Raw genomic sequence first — 22,686 nt, 5'->3', positions numbered from 1 at the left:
TGATGATGTCGATCTGTAAGTATCAGTGAGGCACCATCATATGTAATGTATAGTGCACATCAAAAACCAATCTTAATTTAATGAATCTGCAGATTCTGATGGTAGATTAATGTCGTTATATTGACCCTGAACTAAGGAAAAAGTACATCCCCAACTAGCCCTTTAGAGTTTAGATAGGAGGAACTTAAAAGGATTGCAACACGTAAATAAGTTCAATAATTGAACAAAAGAGAGTTCCAATCAATGATCGGAACTATATGTGTTGTTTGGTTTTCTACTCTCACAATCATTAATTTGTCTATACATCCTAATCTTTCTGCACACACTATGTACGTACCTACCTTAAATGTTGTTTTTGTGAAAGACGAAACTCTCACGTGTGAGAACCATGTATTAACGCTTATTTAATTTTGTTCGCATGCGTTATTCCTTCCTTGGTTTTAGTAAGCGAATGAAGTATAGTTAACCGAAGCCATGCGCCATACTGGTTTTATAGGAGTCCTTGGAGGCTTAATTCTCGAAGAAAAATAAAAGGTTACTTGCCTTCCAAGCTATAAGCTTAACTTGCCCAATTTGGATATATACCACAGAGAATTCTTTCCATATTGAGACTGAACTGCTCATCCGCCTCATCATGCACGTCCTTTTTATTGCAATTGTTTGCTATAGAAGCGTACGTGGAGATACACGAAAGCGCGCGGCCAAAACAAAAAAGTACTGCCCTTTCTAATTATGGTAACCATTCATATTCTTCACATAGAAGCAATTGTCCTTTATCTAAAACATAATGATATAGTTTCGATCAAGCCAGTTGCAATTGAAGCACTAGCACTCTGGAATGGGTTGAAGTAATTATTTAAACATATTGGTGTAACTAAATTGATGATGCAGCCAACTTGGAAGGAATGGGATTGATTTGAGCGATATTAGTAGAGTGATCGATGGATCGATGTAGTTCGTCAGTTGATGTCACGGCTGTTCGAGCAAGTTACTTGGAAGCATGTACGCAAGCTTACGTCCTATCCAAGCTGCTCATACTCTTGCTATGTTTTGCCAAGAAGTTGGACGTCACTAGCTCCATGATATTATTGACGAATATTGTAATAGAAACTTGTTATGGGGTTCTCAGTTGAGAATTATATATAGCCTTTTAGATTCTTGTTGATTCAATAAAAGTCGTGTGTAATTGAAAAACAAAAAAAGTTGGACCGATGAATAAAATTGTGGAAACCCCCCCCCTAGATAAGATATATAACAATACAATCTGTAAACACAACTCATGAACATCATTTAGGCGTGAGTAAACACAAGCATAAACAAAGCAACAACCATAAAGATCTATAGAGTTTCCTAATTTGTCAACTTAATTAGATTAACTTAACACACAAAGAAACCCTAATTAACGTGAAGGAGGAGAGGACGAGAGGAAGGTGGAAGAGGAGAAGACAAGAGGAAAGGAGAAAAAGGAGAAACCCGTCAGCCAAGTCCGCTAGTCGTACACCCGATGTATGAATTCAGGGATCCAAATTGGTCGTCTCGAGGACAAGAAGGGATGGACCATGGAGGTCAGTTGAGTTTCTCCTTGTTTTAAGATGTGTACCTGATCCCAAATGTTTGCTCTTCGACTTTTCCAATTGTAATTCAAACTTCTTTGGCTTTTGACCGGAAGTAGGAGTTACCTTCTTCATCAATAAATTATTGAATTACAAAACTAATGGTTATGTTCTCTTTGATGAGATGGTTAATTACTTATTTTAAAGCTTTGTGGTAGAAGAGTCAACTAGCAATGCAAAAAGAAATGAGAATCCTCCACACACAAGATTAACTTTGTTATAAATTTGACATTATTTAAATGTGCTATGAACAATTCGTTCCAAGTATATGTTATCTATGGTAAGCACCGGTGCATATATACAATCATGCTTCAACAGCTGCGGATGAATGGGCATCTGCACTGAACTCGCACAAGTGGGTTATGTCCAAAATATGAAAACCTGACCCCTAAAGATGTTGATTCACGATTCACCAGTCGTGTCTCCAAACATTTGTTCCATTATTCTTCAATGAGAAGAGTTCTTCAACTTGAAAAATCAAACCAGGACTACCTTGATGTTGCCTACAAGAATTTGTACCTACACAAAGGGCATATATAGGAGGGGGTTGTGCTCAGATACAAGCATAAAGTAAATAAAGCGTTCAATCAGTTCATGATAGTGTCAAACTTCATTGTAACGATTGAAGATTACCAATTCAACTATCTTAAATCAAAAAAAGAAAAAAATGTCGATACGGTTCGAGATAAAGATAACATGTCATGGTAAAAGTGTTCAAACTTCATCGTTACAAGTTTAGAGAACATGTATACCAATAAAACAATGAATGTGTTGTTATACTAGTCAACTGTTAATAATATGAGTAATCGTTGAGCCCTTTATATGGTGTAGTGGAGATCATTATATTATAATTATTGTCCTTCAAGAAGTTTTGAATTATATGATGACGTTTCTACATAGTTTATCAACAACTAATGTGGAAAGTAGTAATCAAGATTGATTTTGTGGTAATTCTTTGTATAAGAACCATTTGATTCATAAGTCAACGAATTATTGAAAAAGTAGTGATCAAGCTTGTATTTGTAGTAATTTTTTCAATTACAAGTTCGATAACCATTTTACCAATCTAACAATAGATTGTCGTAATAGTAGTAAAACTGATGTATCTATGGTAAATAAGTTGTTTGTGTAATAAAGTCATTTATCTTGTAACTAAATTTTGTTGTAATTGAGATAATTACTCATAATACAATGAGTTTTACTATAAATTACAACAACTGAGATATAATTGGTAATTATCGTTGTATTCATGATATTACTTGGAATATGATCATTTTTACAAAAAGAACGATAAGTTTACATCTAGTGATAATGAATATTGTAAATATTAATAATCAGACCTAAAATATATGAAGTCGTTAATGTTGTAAAATAGTTCTTTTTTATGTAATTATGGTCCTTTTATAAGTAAATTACACCATTCATGATATATTTACAACAAATACCACATTTAACATATTTAGTGATAATTATAGTGGTAAACCAAGTAATTACAACATTTAATACCCTCATTACAAATTTTTGAACAATTCATGTATAACCTAATTAAAAGGTTCTTAAAATTGTAATTTTTTTTACACATGTCACAATATTACTGGATGACATGTTTACTTGTACAACGTATTTTTCATTTTTATGTATTATTTTGAAATAGTTGATACATACTATGCAGTTGCAGTATACATCAACTCACCCTTACGGTCCCCCAGTTTTATGTTGCTTCTTTAGCGTTCAGTTTTCCGAAGTTCTTTTGCTACCTAGACTATATAGCTAGTTTGGTTATTGTTTTAATGATTTGAACTTTAAATTACAAAAAGGGGGAAGAAAAAAATGGTGAGCTGTATAAGCAGACAAGCAGTAAGCAACGAAAACGTAAAAAATCTTTGCTTGGAGATGCGGGGTATCGATCCCCGTACCTCTCGCATGCTACATCCCCGTTGTTGTGCATTTATCCAATTGCTACATACTAATTGTTTACGTCAGCTATGAGGTGAAGCAGTAAATCATCATAATCTCTACACAGTAGTGTCAAAATGAAAAGGTCCCCAGTAATATGTTTTAGGCCTACTTACACTGATTCATTCCTTCATCACATATCTTATGCAGTAGTGTTCTGATTATTATCAGAATCCAAGGGGTTGTTGATCTTGTGAATTTTGATTTCCAGAATCTGGTCATTTGTAACATATGCCTCTATCTTTCTCCAATCTGCATCTTGTGGGAGCTCAAGCCTCCTAACATACCCAGATTCCCACCAATGCCCACATCTCCAATCTCTTGCACTGTTTGTCTTGGGCTGCTGCTGCTTCCACTGCCCACTAATCTCCAAAACCTTCCCATTTTCAGCATACACCTGAACACTGTTTTTCCCTTCTCCTGTTTCACCAAAATCAACAATCTAGTGTTAATCAATCAACTAGCTTCATGAAGATTGTCTCTATAGTTTCAACCATTTTGGTATACTAATTGGTCTTACCCTCCAACACTGCAAATAGTGTTTAATCCATGTAACAGTTCATTGCTATATGTTCTAATCAGTTAAAGGTTTAAAACCAATATCCAAAATCAACCACCTTAGCAAAATTTAACAAGCTTTGCCAAGATTTGATGTAAACAAACAGAATTACCCCCAACTCAAACCCCTTCGAGTACAATGAAACGAGTAATGATGTATGTTCTCGAAGGGGTTTTGAGTAACTGGTATTTCTATCCATGATCTTCAAACTTTGGTTAAGCTTCTTATATATCTTTTTATACATGTAAAAGTAATACTTTAGATAACAATTAATATAACTTGATTGTTTGGCCAAACACTTTGCTTAATATAAAAGCTTGAATATAAATCAAATAATTAAATAACCCCTCCCATTGTCTTGCTTGTAAATTAAGGAACTATGCATATATATACTCCTTAGGTTTGTAATAGGTTGTATGGTTGAAACCTGCAGCTTGCCAACATTTTACATGATATAACAGTATACTATATGCAGTCTCCTTGGTTGATATGAACATTAAAATTATAAATCATGATTATGGAACAATAAGATATTAAAGTACTACTAGCTTGGAAATTATCTTACCTGGTAGTTCTGCTTTGAGCACATAATCTTGATCTGTCTGAGACCAATCAATAGTGCTCTGGCCAGAGCTTCTTAGACTAGACAATAAGATATCCGACTCAAACTCCCACAGTGGAAAAGCATCAGAAGGATCAAAGAATTTCCCAAACAAAAGAGGACTGAAAAATGATCCACTACCAAACACCTTGTGCACTATTGGACTACCTTGAGACATGAACTTCTTGAACACTTCTTCTCTCAATAGAACACACCATTTCTGTGGAGTGTGATCATCTGTAAAAACTTCAAGCTGCTTGTGAGTAGAGGTAGTCATGGAAGATTTGGAGAAGAAGCTGAAATTCTGAGTCTATGGTGGACAGGGTTTTGAGAGGTTGTGGCTCCTTATAGTGGGAAAGAAGAGAAGCACTTTTGAAAAAGTAGAGGACAAATTCCATGGGCATATTTGGAGGGCTGTAAAGTTTATTGGAAGGGGAATATCTCTTTTCTAGCTACATCGATTTTGCTTATAGGTAAGAAGAAATTACATCTGGCAAGCAACCCAAGCCTGAGTTTGTATCATGGAAAGTGGCAAAATGGAAGAGGCAATTTAGTCCCTTTCAAACTTGAGACTGATTGATTGATAATTGTTGCTTGTGCAGAATTCATTCAAAACTCACCACCAGGCTTACTGTTGACAAAAGAATTCTCATCAACACAATACATATTTGTAAAAATATCAATGAATCTGGACCATCAATACAAGAATTTTTAGAACTAGCACAGTCTTGCATTCATATTTCATTGTAGTCCATTTGAAACAAGAGACTAATTTTCTTACAAAGCAGACGCTTTTTCCATTGTAGGCCTTCCTCCTTCCTTCATTTGCCCTAACAACATAAAAGTTTGGTTTTTTGATAAACTGTATACAGATTATATCTATTCATTCTTATTCTGCATCTAGATTTTTTGTAATTACGTGTGTTAGATGTTACCTGATTCGCATTACCAAATAAGTATAAATAATTATCAAAAAGTCTTGGCATTATGATGCGTAATTTCATCTTCTAAGTAGCAATAAGTATTGGGAATACAAACATCCATATGATCTGATCACTTCTGTTACTCTCAGTAATGGCTAAAGATACTATTTTGGTTTCTTGTAGAATCTTATCAGATTATTTGGAAACTTTGATTATTGGTTTGATATATAGAGTCCAACTTCTATGCATTAGATCTCTGATTGGCAATTTCAAAAACTTAGAGATTATAGAGCCTCAGCTGAGTTCATCAGATGGAATGGAGTATGAATGATTCTGTTACACCATATTCATATGCAATGCTGATTGCCTCTTTCTCAGCTGTTAGGTTAATTACAGTTACAGTAAATGAGTCTTTTACCTCAGAGAGACAATATCTTACCCTATTTGATATTATAAAAGGCTGTGGGAAAGGAATATTTGTCACATACTTACATGTGTAGGTGCTGCAGACCAAAATAAAATAAATGTCCATAATGTGAATATCTCTTTGTCACGCAGTGCACTTCCTCCTCACTTTCTGTGCAATTTTTTTAAGTTTCTTGTGCAGGCTACATGGGTATTGGCATCTGCAGAGGTAACCTTTTCCCAAAGCAGGATTAGTATCTTCATGATTGATGCTGAATGTCCAACCATGAAATTTGTGGAGTGACTTTGGATAGTGGGTCACGGCCAGAAAGGGTTTCCTTTTCACATTGAAAATGGATGCAAGTAAGTTATCTTGAAACAGATGGGAGCAGCTGGGATCAGGCAATTATTCTCAACTTGACAAAATGATCAATTCTAGAGCATAATAGAGGAAACAGATGAGAGCAGCAAGAAGAAGATTACTCTCAACTCCGAAAGTAATTTCTACAATGGAAATTTCAAGACTTTCAGTAGAACAGTAGAGGAAATAGATAAGACCGCAGGGTTAGAAGGCAATTCAGAAACCAGTGGCCTGAGGACAAAAAAAGATGACCCAAGAATGGAGTCTCTGACAGGACAACAGTCGCCATTGATGAAATAATATCCCCCATCCGATGTCCCAAATTCCCAATGTAGATCGATGACCAAGGTTAGAAGAAGAGAGAATGTTCTTCTCCCCACATGTGAATATTGTATTTATCCCTGTTACATTCCATGTTAAGCAAGAAATGAGTTTCTTTTCTCTTGCTTCTCTTCTCTTATATAAGCATTTAGTACACACGTTTGATAGTTTTTTTTTTTTTTTCAATAGAAAGAAAATTGCCTGACATTAACCATTCGGATAATTACCTAAAATATTAGTACTTTAGAATGACTAGATAGCCATTATGATTCATCCTCACCCAAAATTAGAAATGGAGGAAATAAAAACGAGTTCTCAATTAAATATGCATTTTATGCATACATTTTTCACACCGTAGATGTACAAATATCCTCATTTCTGATTTCTAGTATTAAAAGGTCCTCTACTACTCCATATGGATAATCTCATAGCAAAAAAATTGCAAAGATTTTTTTATCCACCTCCAAAATGCGCAAGAATGGCATATAGGAAAAAGAACGGTGATCAAAACTCAGCTGAGAAAGTCTCGACTCGAGTAGTGTCTAACTTCTTTGTATCAAAAGAACGTAATATAAACTCAGACTTGTGAGTGACTAAATGAATAACACATGACAAATGTTATGCGAGTATCATATGTTTTGGCCTCCCTTGTGATATATGTGGGTACAAAGATTTTCACAGTCGGAATCCCATGGGTACAAGCGAGAGGAAAGCCAAGCAACACAAAGCAGACCAAGGAAAGAACACGACTCATGATTCCTAGTGCTCTAGGGGAGGCTTGTATCCTCATTGGTGACAAGGAATCACCCGACACACAACACTAACTTTGTATAGCATCTTGATCATCTAAGTAAAGAGTTCCAATTTGGGGAGAATCCTCATGGGATCTTTCGACTATACATGCCCGTGATATTTGAGTTATTCTCATATGGCCTAAGTAATACAATGTGAATCTAATTCCACCTCTTTACTTAGAGTAAGAAGTAGTAGCCTCATGGGATTCGCTACCTTACACTCGAAGCAACCCTGATTACATCTCCTATATAACTAATTACCTTACTTCTCCATCTCTGATATTTTGAAAACTCATATCTTCTCTTCTTTGTCTATAATTTTGAGATGATTACTGTCTTGAGCATCAGAGGGTCTAAGCTCGGCACCACGACAAGCCTTAGATTGTTTTGCAAGTATACAACGAAGGAGAGGCTAGCTCTCATTCCTCATGAGTTGTTGTTTACAGTCACAAGCCGAAGGTTGACGAAAACATAAGCTAAGTCACGAGTTGAAGGAGATTCTCTAGCCGTTAAGATGTAGCCGATCGTCTCAAGATTACTTGTCTAAAAATTTAGCCCTTAAAATTTGTGAAGCAAACTGCCTTAAGTGTTGTATTTGTTTGTCACCTTCCTTGAGTGGCATCTAACGTATTCTGAATCACTCCAACTAGAAAGGTTAAACACCAAATCTTGCAATCTCTCTACCCTTGCATGAAAGACACAATATCATTTGACCTTAAATAGTGCATTTTTCTTCATAATGAGAAGGTTATTCTTTGTATTCACTTACAAAATAATGTAAATTCAACACATGCCGACGTGAAGACGAGAATAACATCGAAAGTTATAGTTTTAATTTTATCAGATGTCGCTTAAACAACATATCATGATAATGTAACAATTAATTAATAAGAATAAATAAATGTTGTCAAAATTCCTTAACGGTGGATAAAAATCATAAAACAGTGATTGAATCAAACACATCACATCAGATCACATCACACGTTCAAGTGATTCAACAGTGATACAAATAAATATTTTGTTTTTTCATACAGAAAATAATAATGGGAATAAGACCAAATAAACTTTTTTTTTTCAGAAAATAGTACTAAATACAATTAAAAAAAATAAAAAACCAAAGAAAAAAAGAAAGAGACAGGAAACAGAGTCATTTGTTTGACAGCTTTGAGACGAAACGTTCTGAAGCGAAAAGATTTAACCTTTCCTACATATTCTGGTCAATACCGCCATTGGTTTGTATAAACATATCAGCAGCTGACATTGTGTAAGCTCCGTGTGGTGGATCTGGTCAGAATCGTACACCCATTTCAAAGCTTCACACGGAGACCCTTTCAATTTTGGATTCTTCAGAGGCTGCTTTCAGGAAATTTGAGGTGAAACTTGTCTGGATGCTTCTGTTTTGAGCTCCTTATTCAGCTTTCTTTGCTTGGTTTCTTTCTGGGTTTTGTGTTGGAATAAGATTTGGTTCAATATTTTGGGTCCTTTGTGGGAGAAGAAGGATTCTGGGTTTGATTGGTTCTCTCTTGTTGGGTTTTAAGTTCAAATTTTGATTGGAAAATCCTTGGTGGGTCTGTGAGATTTTGCTTGGATAAGGGAAATTGGGATTGGAGGTGTGTTGTGGAGGAGAATTTGAATATTGGGTTGGTGGCAAATTGTGAAAGTTGGAAGCTTTTTGGTGAAGTTTTGAGGTGGTGATGGTGTTGTAGGGTTTTTATTTGGTTATGACTTATGAGAGGTTTAGGAATTGATGAAATGAGAAGGATATTGAACGTTCGGAATGACAATACAACTACAAATGGGTCTTATGAGGACAAGTCGTTTCATTGTTTTGGTTACTCTGCTTTGTGTTTCAGCTTTGATCAGCTCAGAGGAGAGATTGATCACAGAAGAAGTGTTCCTCACTCGACTAGTTGATCCAGCCACTGGAAAGATTGATGGAGATATGGTAAGAGTATGCGTAACTTGTATTTTTATTTGTTCGAATTTGCATACGTTTAGTACATATGTTCATGATAGATTATTTTTCCTAACTTGTAGGAGTAGGTTTAGGCTTAAGAACTAGTTAAGGTACAGAAGTACTATACGGGAATAAATTTGTGATTTTGGTCAACCTGAGGTAAGATCTGTAGGGGTAATTATCGTGAAACTAGAACTAGTAATTGAGATCACAAATATCGGGGCACTGTTTATAAATTTTAGACCTGATGAAAGTGAAATGATAAGAACAATGTATTCAGCTCCCACTTTGAGCTGTCTTTGGAAATGAAGTTTGGTGTTCTTCAATAAGCTTCCAGATTTCTGCAAAGTAGTAATAGAAATTTAAGTTGTTAAACTCTGTGGGCTGCAGGCACAGCTGTTATGGGTATGTTGCAAGGTAGATTTGGCCCATTTGGTGGAAATTATTCAAGATCTTCACATATGGTTGCCAGAAGAAACATCTAGTAGTACAGATGCAATTAGTTTGAAAAGACAGTCACTGGAAGAAGAAAATGTGCAGAAAGTTTTTAGTGTCCTACATCCTCAGGTGAAACAAACTCTTTCAGATTGCTTCAGAAAGAACAATATCTTTTTCGGTGTCTCTGGAGAAGAGAGTGCCTCCAAGATTTGGTATGCCAAGTATATTGAGTCCCTATTTCCCAGACCTGTTCCAAGAAGGAATATGGGCACTGAATTGCTAGAGACCTTTGCTGAGGAACCTTCTCCTGCCCCTGCACCAGGATCTTCTAAACTCAGTCCAGTATCATCTCCTGGTCCTGGACCTTCTGCTTCTAGCATTCCTAGGTCCTTGAGCCCTGCTGCTCCACAAGGATCATTTTTTCCTCCTGTGTCCCTAAATTCAGTTAGCTCACCAGCTCCCGGCTCCGTTATACAGATAACTAAGAAAAAGACTGACCGCAAACCAATTATCATCGCAGTTGTTGTAACTGCATCAGTGACATTTTTTGTTGCAGCAGTCTTCTTTTTATGCTGTACTAAAATCTGTAGGACCCAGCGTAAAGGTAGACAAAATGACGAGAGCCCTCTTCTTAGCCTGAGTTTATCCGGCTCTGGAGGTACAGTTCTCTAATATTTCGTACTATAATCTTAAGGTTGTGTTTATTTATTTTGTTTGAACTATTTCAGTTCTTCCATTTCCTCTAAAGTTTGATGTTTCAGGTTCTTCGTCTTATCCTTTCGAAAATTCAATAAAAGGAGAGAAGCTTGAGCGTCAATCAATGGGTAATAACTCAGGCCTAAAGAATTCAATTAATATTTAAGTAATTGATTGCTCGTTGAGTCTGATGTTCTCCATACTTCACTGCAGAGTTAGGATCAATGGGACGTGCATCCAAATCCCGGTATGAAATGTATGAGGCATCCAGCAATGGAAGGCCTTCTAATGGACTGCCTCCTTTGAAGCCCCCTCCTGGCAGAGCAAATCCTCTCCCTCCTGAACCACCTTCTTCTTTTAAGCCTCCTCCTGGCAGGGCTGGTCCTCCTCCAACCCCTCCGCCTCCTGCATCACCTCCCACTTTGAAACCATCTGGTGGTGGAGCTCCTCCCCCACCACCTCCTGCTCTTGGTCTTCGCCCCCCGCCACCTCCAGCTCCTGGTCCTCGCCCCCAAGCACCTTCAGCTCCTGGTCCTCCTCCCCCACCACCTTCAGCTCCAGGTCCCCCTCCCCCACCACTTCCAAAGGTTGGAGTCCCTCCTCCTAGGCCACCGCCATCGATGCCTATAGGTTCTAAGCTAGCTCGACCTCCACCATTTGCACCAAAGCGTCCATCAAATGCTTCGAGTGATGGATCAGTGGCTGATGGCGATGCTCCTAAAACCAAGCTGAAGCCCTTTTTCTGGGATAAGGTTCTAGCAAACCCTGATCAATCAATGGTGTGGCATCAAATTAAATCAGGATCTTTCCAGTTAGTACCACTTCTCTTCTTTTTCTTACATACAACCTATTAATTATTTTATATTATAAGATGCTGAAGACTATACGTAATTATCATACAGGTTTGATGAGAACATGATTGAATCTCTGTTTGGGTACAATGCTGGTGATAAAAATAAAAACGATCGCAAGAAAGAGTCTTCATCCCACGATTCTACACCCCAGTTCATTCAACTTATTAATCCCAAAAAAGCACAGAATCTATCAATTCTTCTCCGAGCTTTGAATGTGACAATAGAAGAAGTCTGCGATGCAGTACGTGAAGGTAACCCCCTTCTTTCCATGACATAAGATGCATCTATCTTAATTTCTTCCGTTATATTGTGCTAGAGAGGAATTGCAAGTGATACATTTTCTACTTTTTGGTTCACTGTTCTTGAAGGAGCTTGCAATTAATCTTCTGAAGTCTGAGGATTTAATACAATTGTTTTAGAGCCCAATGCTCATCACATATAAAGCTCTTTGTTTGGCCAAGTTCTCAAGGGGAACATCTTTTTTATTTGAGCCAGAAGTTATAAAGGAAGCTAAAAATGAAAGATGGTTAAGACCCCAATGCTTCTGGAGCTGCTGTGTTTTGGAATGACATGTGGTGATTTTTTGAAAATTCTAGGGGTGGGATGTGGAAGGGGTGGAGGCTGGGGGAATGCTTGTGGAAATTGTTTTTGGTCACTGTTTGAGTTTCTTCCTTTTTCTGCAAATTGGAACGTAACATTATCTATACTGTTTTTTGGCTGCTGGAGGCTAGACGTTTTGCATGTTTTTACTATGTGAATTGCTTTATTTTCATTAGTTTTCTAAACAACCTTTGGCATTTCCATGGAGTTTACTTTAAAACATTTTGCAATAATTTATTGACATAACATCTCTTTTTTGTAAAGAAAGGTATTGTAAAATGACGGTCGAGTTCATTTGTGTTAGAATTTGCTTGTGCATGAGAAGCATGTTGTAACATATCTTTGTGAATCAGGCAATGAGCTTCCTTCTGAATTCGTTCAAACGTTGTTGAAGATGGCACCAACGCAAGAAGAAGAGCTAAAGCTCAGGGCATTCGATGGTGCACTTTCTCAACTGGGGCCTGCTGAACGGTTCTTAAAAGGCTTGATTGCCATCCCTTTTGCCTTCAAACGGTTGGAAGCCTTACTTTTTATGTGCAGTCTTCAGGAGGAGGTCACCAACCTTCAAGAATCCTTCGCAACCTTAGAGGTAGGGGACTGAATTTCCGATTGCACTATATTTTGAATCTCATAGCTTCTCTGCCTGGTTTTTGGGTTTTTTGGTCAGGAAGTTTAAAATATAACCATGTGCCTATACAACCATAATAATCATAGAGCAAAGTGCAGCGTATTCTACTTTAATGGTGATCTTCTGCATCAAGACATAGTACTCTAGAGCTGTGCAAATCATTATTTCATGGTGAAAAATACGGGTTACTAGCTTTGATCTGAATACATAAAAAGCTATTGCACATATGAGAAATGTGCAATTTAATAAAATAAATAAGAAGTTTGATGGAACAGGTTAAAAATGATTGCCATCATTGCGAAGTACAAAATTCGGATTGGTTGACAGTTGCATTTATGCCGAGTTAAGAACTTCCCAAAGTGGCTGACCATGTTGCTTCGTTTATTAGCAGTAGCCTTTGTACCCCAAGCCTTGGATTTCCATCCATCTACAAACCATTAATGACAACTATCCTATGACTGCTACTCTACTATCTGGAATAGCTGAAATAGAAAACTATTGTAAATTTATTTTCCAACTTTACATCAATTTTGCAATACCTAGTTGCTAGATTCACTAGGTTTAGTCATTTGAAAGATGAAGGCTGAACTCTAACATCCTGCTGTCATGAGATGCAGATCTCTCTGCATATTCTGTTGGTAGGGAGCTTTCCAACAAATACTTATCTGTTATTCTGTCATCTTTTAAATTGGCTAACATCTTTTTAACAGCAGTAAACTATATGAGTCCACTATATGAGTCCAGGGTTATGGTAGTTAAAGAATCTGTCAATGGTCATTCAAATGTGTTCATTCTTTTGTTCTAATGTGTTGTTTGTTTGTGTGCATGCATTATCTGTCAGTTATTTCTAGTCCTTTGAAGTTTCACTCAATACTGTCTAAACCATAACCTCTATTTCTATTGCAGGTTGCTTGCAAGGAACTCAGAAACAGCCGGCTGTTCCTCAAGCTTCTAGAAGCTGTTCTTAAAACTGGCAATCGCATGAATGATGGAACATTCCGTGGTGGTGCACAGGCGTTCAAGCTTGACACACTCTTGAAATTGTCAGATGTAAAGGGAACAGATGGGAAGACAACACTTTTGCATTTTGTTGTTCAGGAAATAATCCGCTCTGAGGGTGTGAGAGCTGCTCGTGCAGCAAAAGGGAGCCGGAGTTTCAATAGCATCAAAACAGATGATCTCCTTGAAGAAACTTCCCATGACTCAGAGGAGCACTATCGTAATCTTGGTCTGGAGAAAGTGTCAGGTTTAAGCAATGAACTCGAGAATGTGAGAAAAGCATCAATATTGGACGCCGACAGCTTAACAGGAACTGTTGCCAAACTTCGTAATGCTCTGGTAAAAGCGCGAGATTTTCTGAACACAGACATGAATAATTCAGGGGAAGAAAGTGGTTTTCACGAAACACTGAAGAGTTTTGTGCAGAATGCTGATGTTGATATCAGGGGTCTCCATGAGGAAGAAAAGAGAATTATGGCTCTGGTAAAGAGCACTGGTGACTATTTCCATGGGAATGCAGGGAAGGATGAGGGTCTACATTTGTTTGTTATTGTGCGGGATTTTTTAATCATTTTAGATAGGGTATGCAAGGAAGTAAGATTGGCTCCAAATAAGTTCACTAAGGTTCAGAAAAAGGAAGCACCTTCCTCTGATCCCCGCCAGCCTCCAACAACTCCATCTGCCTCTGAACCCCGCCAGCCTCCTTCTCCTGATCTACGCCAGCCTCCCTTTCCAGATCTTCATCAGCGGCTTTTCCCAGCAATCAAAGATCGACGCATAGACAATTCTAGCTCAGATGATGAAGGTCCATAGATTTCCATCTCGAGAAGGTATTGATTCTTCTAAACCAAATCAAAAGAAAAAATGTTTTTAATACATTGTCTGAAATATGCTTTAGGAAATCAATCCGGATCACTTTTACAAATAGAATGCAAAAGTAGAGGATATTGTCAATGCAAAAAGTAGACCTCTTCCCCTCCCCCTTTAGAACATGAGTAGGGTGCTGTTAGATGTTCAATCCCTGTGGATGTGTGATGATCTTTTAAATTAGTATCAAATAATACTTTAACTTTGTATCTACTCAGGTGGTAGAATCACAATGACAACATGCCTGCTCGGTTTCAGAGGCTGGAGCTTAGCCTGCAGCATAATCCCTTCAGTTGAAGATGGCGTTTTGCCATTTAGAACCGAGATGGACCGGCGTCACTACATTGACCTTCATTGTTATTTGGTGTCCTGTTGATAATGGAATTGCAGCACAGTTTGATGATTGCCTTGGGAATGTTCACATCAGTTATGTAGTTAGCGGACCGTTTTTTCACTTATTCTTTGTTCATAATTTTGAATGTTTTGTAGTAAAAAGGTGTAGAAAGGTAGTTTTCTGATCTGTAGAATTGTTCATCTTACTATCAGGAATGAAATTTTTTGATATCTTGATTAGTTTTCACTGGCCCTATAAGTTTTTCATGAATGTCCAACAGACTGCAAGATATTCTTTCTCCCTGGTAACATTAGATTAGACTCCGAAGTACACCATTTTGATTAAAATAAATAAACAAATAAGTACTAGAAAAATCTTTGAAAAAAAAAAGTTCTGTGGAAGGAGAAAGTTTTATTCAATCAAAGAATGACGAGTTTCAGCAAACTCAAGTGGAGGGAGATTCTTAAACTTATTATTGATTGTAATGAATGACGGGTTTAGCTAGTTTATCTGGAAGATGGTTCTGAATCAATGACTTGTGGTGCACTTCGGCAAACACAAATCTTTTGCATCAATCAATACAGTTATCCAATACACAGAAGCTCAGAGTCTTTTCATGTTCTTTTGAAGTAGATGTATTGGCCAGATAAGTCATTCCCTTCAACCCTTTGTCAATATGGTCTTCATGTAATATAATTCTTAAGAAAAAAGAGTATATAGTAATATAGAAGAAAAGAAAAAGAAAGAGTGCGGCTATTTAGACCTCTAAATTTGTTCAGTATACCTCTCATTCTCTCTACACCTCTATTTTACTTTTAAATACAAACATTTGCTCACTAGACCTCCATTCAAATACCTAAAATAACATTGTTTATGTAATTCATATATATTTCAATATATTACTCATTGCACCATTTATTCATTCACTAGACCTCCCATTCCTTTTTATTTTTTTCGCATGCGAACATCTATTCCTGACATCCATTCTTTAATTTTTTTTTTTCTTTTTGATGCAAACTGTCAGGACCCACCCCGAATTTCACCCTGAAACCTGAAGTAAATCCTGCGGGGAACACTTCTAAGGAAAATTTACCGAAAATTCGGCATAACCTCCCTTGAAAATGGACAACCCTTCCTAAATAAAACACCTGCAAACACTTCTAAAAGTTCCAACTCCAACCTTAACTCCTGGAGCCTTCGTGCTCCCCACAAATCACAACATCTCCCAATATAGATTCACTAATCTAACAAAGATCATATAACCAACAACCACATATTCAGAGCAACTCTACTTGAGATGAGAGGAACTAAAAATAAATAGAAATGAGCGGAAGCTATACTATTGACTATGCCTCTTCTCCATGTACGCTCGGCCTCACTATGCTAACCTGCAACTGGGCATTTATAAAACGAAGAGCCCAGGAAAAAACATTTGAAACCGTTAAAGTGAGTGGACAAAAATAAATTTAAAAAGAAATAAATCTTTATGCTTTCCCGATTTAACTTCTATGGAAAAATACAATTAACAGCATGCAACAAGCTCAAAAGCTTTTAAAAATTTACCGAATTTACCGAAACGTGATTAGCCGTGCTAGTCACCAACACTTCATAAAAATAGAGCCTCTCAAGCTAAAATAAAATATGTATGTATTACACTCGTCATATCCCTTGTATGAATTTTCTTGAAACAACAAAGACAAATAGAAAATTCACACAAGGCTACGACGTTTGCGTCTAACGCTCGCGTAGCACCATAATGGCATTTTACCTCATTATGGTGGAAAAGACGGTGTATAAATATATATACGCGCATATCCCCTATATAAATTATTATATTTATATAGGGCTACAACGATTGCGTCTAACGCTCACGTCGCACCATAATGGAATTTGACCTCAGTATGGTGGAAAAACACGTATAGCTAGCTAGCATTTCTTCATATACATATTATTCTCATAATCATCCAAAAATGGATATATATACTCACCGAAAATCTCATTTTTGATAACTCTTCAAATAACACGATAGCCATTAAAAATGAGAACATTTACTTCCGAAAATGACTTCGCGAAAATAAACAATTCCACAAATTGATATTCAATAAAATCAATCATTTAATATAGAATTACCGCATGCATATATTTTAAAACAAAAGTCCACTCACAACTTTAGGCCTAAGCCTGACGTCAATCCGAGGTCTCTCCAATTCGAGCCTCCTCACGTCCTGTTCCAAATATATAATTAATTTCCCACTAAAAATGCAATAATTAAACAAAATGGGCAAAATTAAACGTGAGCCTCCAACACACTCATTATTGCCCAATTTCGTCATTCTTAACTCAAAATGGCTCAAACTTTACCGAACATACCGGCAGCCCTAATTACAACTTCCCCCAGAAAATGACTTAAATCCTACGGCCGGATTTTACATTATTCAACCGCCAAAAATACCACACTTCGGAAATTCATAACCCTATCCAAAACTCATCCAAAAATTCCATAATTCACTTCAATAAACTCCCCTTAATATTCCAAATTTAAAAACAATAAAATCTCCCAACTGGCGCCGGCAGCGGCGGCCGGAGGCCGATTCCGGCAACCTCCAATGCCCACCAAATTTTAACAGCAGATTCTTCTCCACTCCCTCTACAACTTTCCTAACTAGCACAAACACAAAATCCAAGCCTAGCTAGGGTAATCGAACACAAATACCTAAAAAGCCCTAAGATTTCAACTTCGAATTTCTCCTTACCTAGCTCAAGAGGGAGTGAGCCCTTTGAAGGGATGCACGGGAGGAGAGCTTCACAACGAGCCAAGACTCGCCGGCTATGGCGGCCGGAGGAGGGAGCTCCGGCGAATGGAGCAACCGGCTGCTAAGGGAGTTTCCTCCCCATTCGGCGGCGTAACCGGCCCGGTCACCAGCCCAGGCGAGGAGAGGAGGCGGCGGCAGTCCGAACGGGACCGGTGCGCCGACCTGGCTTGGCTGGACGGCGTCGGCGGGCGGAGGATTCCGGCAGAGGAGGAGAGAGCTCGGGAGGGGAAGGAAAAGAAAAGAGAGAAGAAGAAAAAGAGGAGAAGAAGAGAAGAAAAGAGGAAATAAAAATGGGGTTTGGGCCTCACTCACCAACCCGGCCCAACACCACAAATACTACCCAACTCCACCAATTTAACACCCCAAAACAAAATACCCTAATAAAAATTACCTTTTACTAGCTAAAATTTACCAATTTTTACCGTCGTTATATTTTTCTCTTACGAATAATTGTCCCTTAAAACCCCTCTAAGGACTAATTAAAACTATAAACTCATTGACGGAGACGGTAAAATTCTTATTATAACCAAGCTAGTAAATAAGGTAAAAATTTAAGGGTCGGGATGTGACACAAACATCCATTCCCGACCTCCATTTCCTGATTTTTTATTTTTTCATAAAATGTCACTAGACCTTCATTTTTTTTATCAAATTGTAAGAAAGAATTTCAATGACATAATTTCATAGAAAAGTTAATTCGAATCATGAAGAGTATTTTTATCTTAAAAAAAAAACTAGGTATTGTGTCTCAAAATTAATCTCTATGGACCATCAAAAGAATGTTTTTACATGAACTTGATAATTTATAGATCATTTAAAAAAAATTTGTTTTCACGTTTATGCGTGCAACACTACAATATATAACATGTTGTAGGAATATTCTACATATTCTACATGTGTGTGTCTTGGTCTATGCTAGTCATACAAGGAATCTTGATTCCGTATAGAGATATGATATCAAAGATATGTTTCCTTGTAGAACACCATATGGTGCTATCACTGCTATGTAATCCCTATATAATGACTCTTACATCAATGAATAAGATACAGTTCTCCATTGTCTTTACGATATATTGTTCTTTCAATAATTCTTTCTTGATCATAATTACATAAATTTTTCTGTCCACATGCATGATGGATATTACTCATATGTTCTAGGATATTCCATATGTGTATCTTGGCATTATGCCATCAGGATATGTAGTTAAAATATGACTATATATTCTTTATCATTACTATATTGATACTTTGTAATTCCCTATATAAAGAGCTCCTATCAATGAATAAGATGATGATTCTCTATTCTCTTACTAGATCTCTTTGTCTCTACACTTTATACTTCATCACGTTATCATGCACTTTATTCTAACCCAAGAGCCTATAGCCCACCATTTGTTTTCTGAAACCCTAAAAAAATGTTTTTCGGCTCCTATGTCCGACCGTTGTTGCAGCCTCCTGTTTTCCCGGCCACCGTCCGACATCACTCGCTGCCAATCCCTTGGCAGTCACCCGCCGGCGATTTTTAGTTTCCTTCTACTACAATTTTCGACTTCTTCAAATGTTTGAAGTTTCGAAAGGTATGTTTTGAAACCCTAAACTTTTTCAAGTTCAATAACTCGGGGAGGATAAAATCTTTTCCTCCCATCTCCATCTCCATTCTATGCTTGGGATTTTGTGCGTGTAGGTAAAAATCCCAGAATTTTATTCGCGGGTTAAGAGTGTGTTTGCTCACTCTTGTTTCTTTGTCCGAGTTGTGTGTGATCAACCCCGATGTTTCTCCGGATTGTGTTTGATCAATCTGAGGCATTTTTTCGAATTGTGTTTGATCAATTCGTGGCTTTTTCCGGATTGTGTGTGATCAATCCGTAAGACAAACCATTAAAAGCATCGTTTGTGACCTATATCGAGTCTCATAACTGCTTGGTTTTGTATGCAAGAGCAATGTGACATTCTGCTCATTTGAGTTTTGACATACTCAATGCCTAAGGCGAATCTTCGCTAGGTATCTGTGGAACCCTTCATTGGAATGGATTAAACCACATGTTTTGACCCACAAGCTAACAAGCCTAGATGCCAAGATTTCACATCTCTCACGCTCAAAGTTTTGAGGCGCCACATCGACATGCAACAACCTTCAACGGCAATCTGTGCAAAAAGTAATGACCACAAAATACTGTGGAATGCACTTATGGAGCGTTTCTTGAAACGTCCATCTAACTCAACTTGTTGAGTTATTAAGTCAAATGGATTGTTTACCACCTTGATTGACTACATATAGTTGATGATATTCCGTGGCATCCTAATCCATAATCTTTAGCGGATTCGATCATCATCAAGTTCTCTAGGTCCTCCAAGTTGGTTTGGAATTACCAATGAGGACTTGATTTTGATCATACAATTGCAAACGGGAATTGTATATACGCTAATGCGATAAACGTATTTGGGATTGTCCCTTAATGTGGGGACAACAATATGGGTCACGACAATGGCAGAAAACGCCGTGCCGGTGTCTAGAAAAGAGGGGGAGGTGTCGCCGACCCTAATGACGAAACTCCTGGTCTAGACACCAATCTGTCAAAACAATTCATGTCAGCTCATGACAATGCAACCGTTGTGGATCACTGGATCACTGGTTCAAGATTGTAAAGTTTATCCTCAAATTGTGAATGCATACAAAAAGGTACGGAAAATCAATATGAGGACAAGAACGTCATCCTCATGATCGCAGATTTCAAAGATTCAGATCCTGCTCTTGCTACCCATGACTTTGATGTTATTGGCTAGACATTGATTTTCTTTTCAAGTTATATGTAATAAGACGTCGTACCAATGTCTTTTGTTTATTCGAGACCTCGATATATACTCACATTAGCAATAATGAATGCCTTGAGAATTTTTTCGAAGTTATGAAACTATTCTCCTATTATAGTTCATATTGATTTACAAAAAAAGATGTACATTCTTACATCGTCCTTAGAAACATGACATATTGTGCCGATTTTGGTCATTTCCTTTGAAGGTGTCGATTTTGGTCCATTCCTTTGAAGGTGACTCACGGCACTGCATCCTCAAGGAGGATTGCGCACGTGTTTTCCGGTTAAGTCTTCTATCCTATAACGGATTTTTCATCATCAACTATTCAACTAGGCTCATCGAAGCTCAGTGTGATGTCTTAGAATTGTCCGAAATTAAAGAGATAGTGGTTTCAAGTGTGCCTCGCACTACCAACCCTCCACGGACATGCCTGGTCATACTGACTTGGAGTTACTAAAAGCTTTTGATTTTGGATCCCCCTACGCTATTAAACCAATTTCTGTCTTGCAAAAGACGTTGAAGACTTATCAAAACCGGACAATCATCATCATGATCAAATCCTCTAGGTCCTCTGAGTTAGTTTATGTTCATGTCAGGGAGCTTTTGCTAACTAGTCATGGAGTTAACGACCTTGGAAAGAATGAAAGGACTTGATTTTAATCATATACACGTCATTTTGGCTTCAGCTTATGCACACACGCCATCCGCAAGCTTCATTGCTTTGCATATGCTAAATCTACGAAAAACAGCAATTTGTCCCTTCTGGACAACCAACTTTGTTTGAGCATTTTGAACAGCTCCGGATGAACCAGACAGTGAGCTTTATATCATTGAAAAACTCTACAAGTCTAATTTTTAGAACTTTTCGCGGTTTGTCCATATCTATTTTAGCGAAGAAGTTATGGCTGTTTTAATGCGCAAAGATCATTCTGTGCGGAAATTTTTATGCACTATCGAGATTGCAGCTTTTTGTAGCTTTTTTCAATCCTTCTAAATGGTTCAAGTGGAACAATTTACTCTCCTATCTACTCCATTTTGTAGATCTGTCTCATAAAGACATTGAGTGTTTCGTAAATAGTAGAACTATCCACAACATTCTAAGGAACCGGCAATTATCTCTGGATTTTGTGCCATGTAAATCTTATGTGACTACAATGATTGAATCATACCGGTCATTCAGGGACACGGTTTAGCTTGAATCTTTATGCCTCATGGCACCATGATCAACATCACAGATGCCCTCTATGCATTGAGAGGCAACCGAACCATGTTGAGATTTAAAGACATTCCTGTTAATAGTTTTCATTTAAAAACACATTGTGAGAATGAACAAGAGTTATTTTGTGTATACCTTCTCTTGAATGCGGACTGAAATGTATTTTAGAGAAGTTTATGAGTGAATCTAGTGAACTGTATGTCACTACGATTCGAATATCAAATCACATGTTGTCGCCAAACATGATATTTGGGACACCGACTCATATAAGCTTTGGTTTGACCAAATCGATCATCCTGGAAGAGATATAATGGTCCAAATTTTGAGAACTTCTCATGGACATCCATTCTTCCGCTCAAAACGAAGACATTCGGGATCTAGCTTCTCCATGAAGCATGATGGTGACGCTATGGTTGTAAATGACGGCACCCTGGGGACATTGACGTCACCCGAACACGACTCCAACTTCTTGGAGGCCGTCCGGTCAATTCCTCAAACAATTAAGGTGCATCGGCCTTCCCTTGATGTCTCATTGGCCCCCTGCAATGCTCATTGCTCGTTTTGAAAGCCTATTTTTTTAGCTAAATTAGGAGTGAGACCCTCCTACGCTAAATGACACAAAAATGAACATTCCATTCAAATTATGTAGATAGATACAACCAACTTGCGGACACCTTTTTATGCTTTATGGTGTTGGTTGAAGTGTTAACACACTGGTCACGTATTACACCATTATCTACTGTTTATGCTGCTTATACTTCTACGAGCTCACTACCTATTCTTTAAAGAGGTTTATCGGGATATAAGTTGAAGTGTCATGTGCCCATGTTCACACGTAATACCGTCTCATCGAGGCTATGACTAAGCAACTTTAGTTTGTCGCTTGAACATTATTGATGCGCACCAATATTTCTATATTGCGTCTTAGGGTTATGTA

At 37.6% G+C, this 22,686-nt stretch overlaps 2 protein-coding genes across 2 annotated transcripts; one reads left to right on the top strand and one right to left on the bottom strand.

Moving 5' to 3' along the window:
• Positions 1-3,408: 3,408 nt before the first annotated feature.
• LOC101293563 (21.7 kDa class VI heat shock protein-like) lies at positions 3,409-5,061 on the bottom strand. Its single transcript, XM_004294284.1, has 2 exons — positions 4,694-5,061; positions 3,409-3,989 (listed from the first exon to the last, which is right to left on the bottom strand). Exons 1-2 carry the CDS (start codon positions 5,004-5,006, stop codon positions 3,712-3,714), a joined length of 591 nt encoding a protein of 196 aa, XP_004294332.1. The 5' UTR covers positions 5,007-5,061; the 3' UTR covers positions 3,409-3,711.
• Positions 5,062-8,766: 3,705 nt separating this feature from the next.
• On the top strand, positions 8,767-15,120 carry LOC101293273 (formin-like protein 5-like). Its single transcript, XM_004294283.1, has 8 exons — positions 8,767-9,478; positions 9,881-10,586; positions 10,690-10,752; positions 10,838-11,435; positions 11,527-11,729; positions 12,432-12,667; positions 13,613-14,535; positions 14,791-15,120. The coding sequence occupies exons 1-7, from the start codon at positions 9,311-9,313 to the stop codon at positions 14,516-14,518; spliced, it is 2,880 nt and encodes a 959-aa protein (XP_004294331.1). The 5' UTR covers positions 8,767-9,310; the 3' UTR covers positions 14,519-14,535; positions 14,791-15,120.
• The last annotated feature ends 7,566 nt before the right edge of the window (positions 15,121-22,686 follow it).

Source organism: Fragaria vesca, linkage group LG3 (genome assembly GCF_000184155.1).
Source record: "Fragaria vesca subsp. vesca linkage group LG3, FraVesHawaii_1.0, whole genome shotgun sequence".
In the NCBI taxonomy this organism is placed as follows: Eukaryota; Viridiplantae; Streptophyta; class Magnoliopsida; order Rosales; family Rosaceae; genus Fragaria; species Fragaria vesca.
This window is presented reverse-complemented; position numbering and strand designations above follow the sequence as displayed.

Excerpts from the sequence above, each read along its gene's own strand:
- LOC101293563 (XM_004294284.1), bottom strand. The coding sequence starts at position 5,006 with ATGACTACCTCTACTCACAAGCAGCTTGAAGTTTTTACAGATGATCAC. Across the intron at positions 3,990-4,693 it reads GCTCAAAGCAGAACTACCAG|GAGAAGGGAAAAACAGTGTT; the intron begins GTAAGATAATTT and ends TTGGTGAAACAG.
- LOC101293273 (XM_004294283.1), top strand. The coding sequence starts at position 9,311 with ATGACAATACAACTACAAATGGGTCTTATGAGGACAAGTCGTTTCATT. Across the intron at positions 10,587-10,689 it reads GAGTTTATCCGGCTCTGGAG|GTTCTTCGTCTTATCCTTTC; the intron begins GTACAGTTCTCT and ends TTGATGTTTCAG. Across the intron at positions 11,730-12,431 it reads CTGCGATGCAGTACGTGAAG|GCAATGAGCTTCCTTCTGAA; the intron begins GTAACCCCCTTC and ends TTTGTGAATCAG.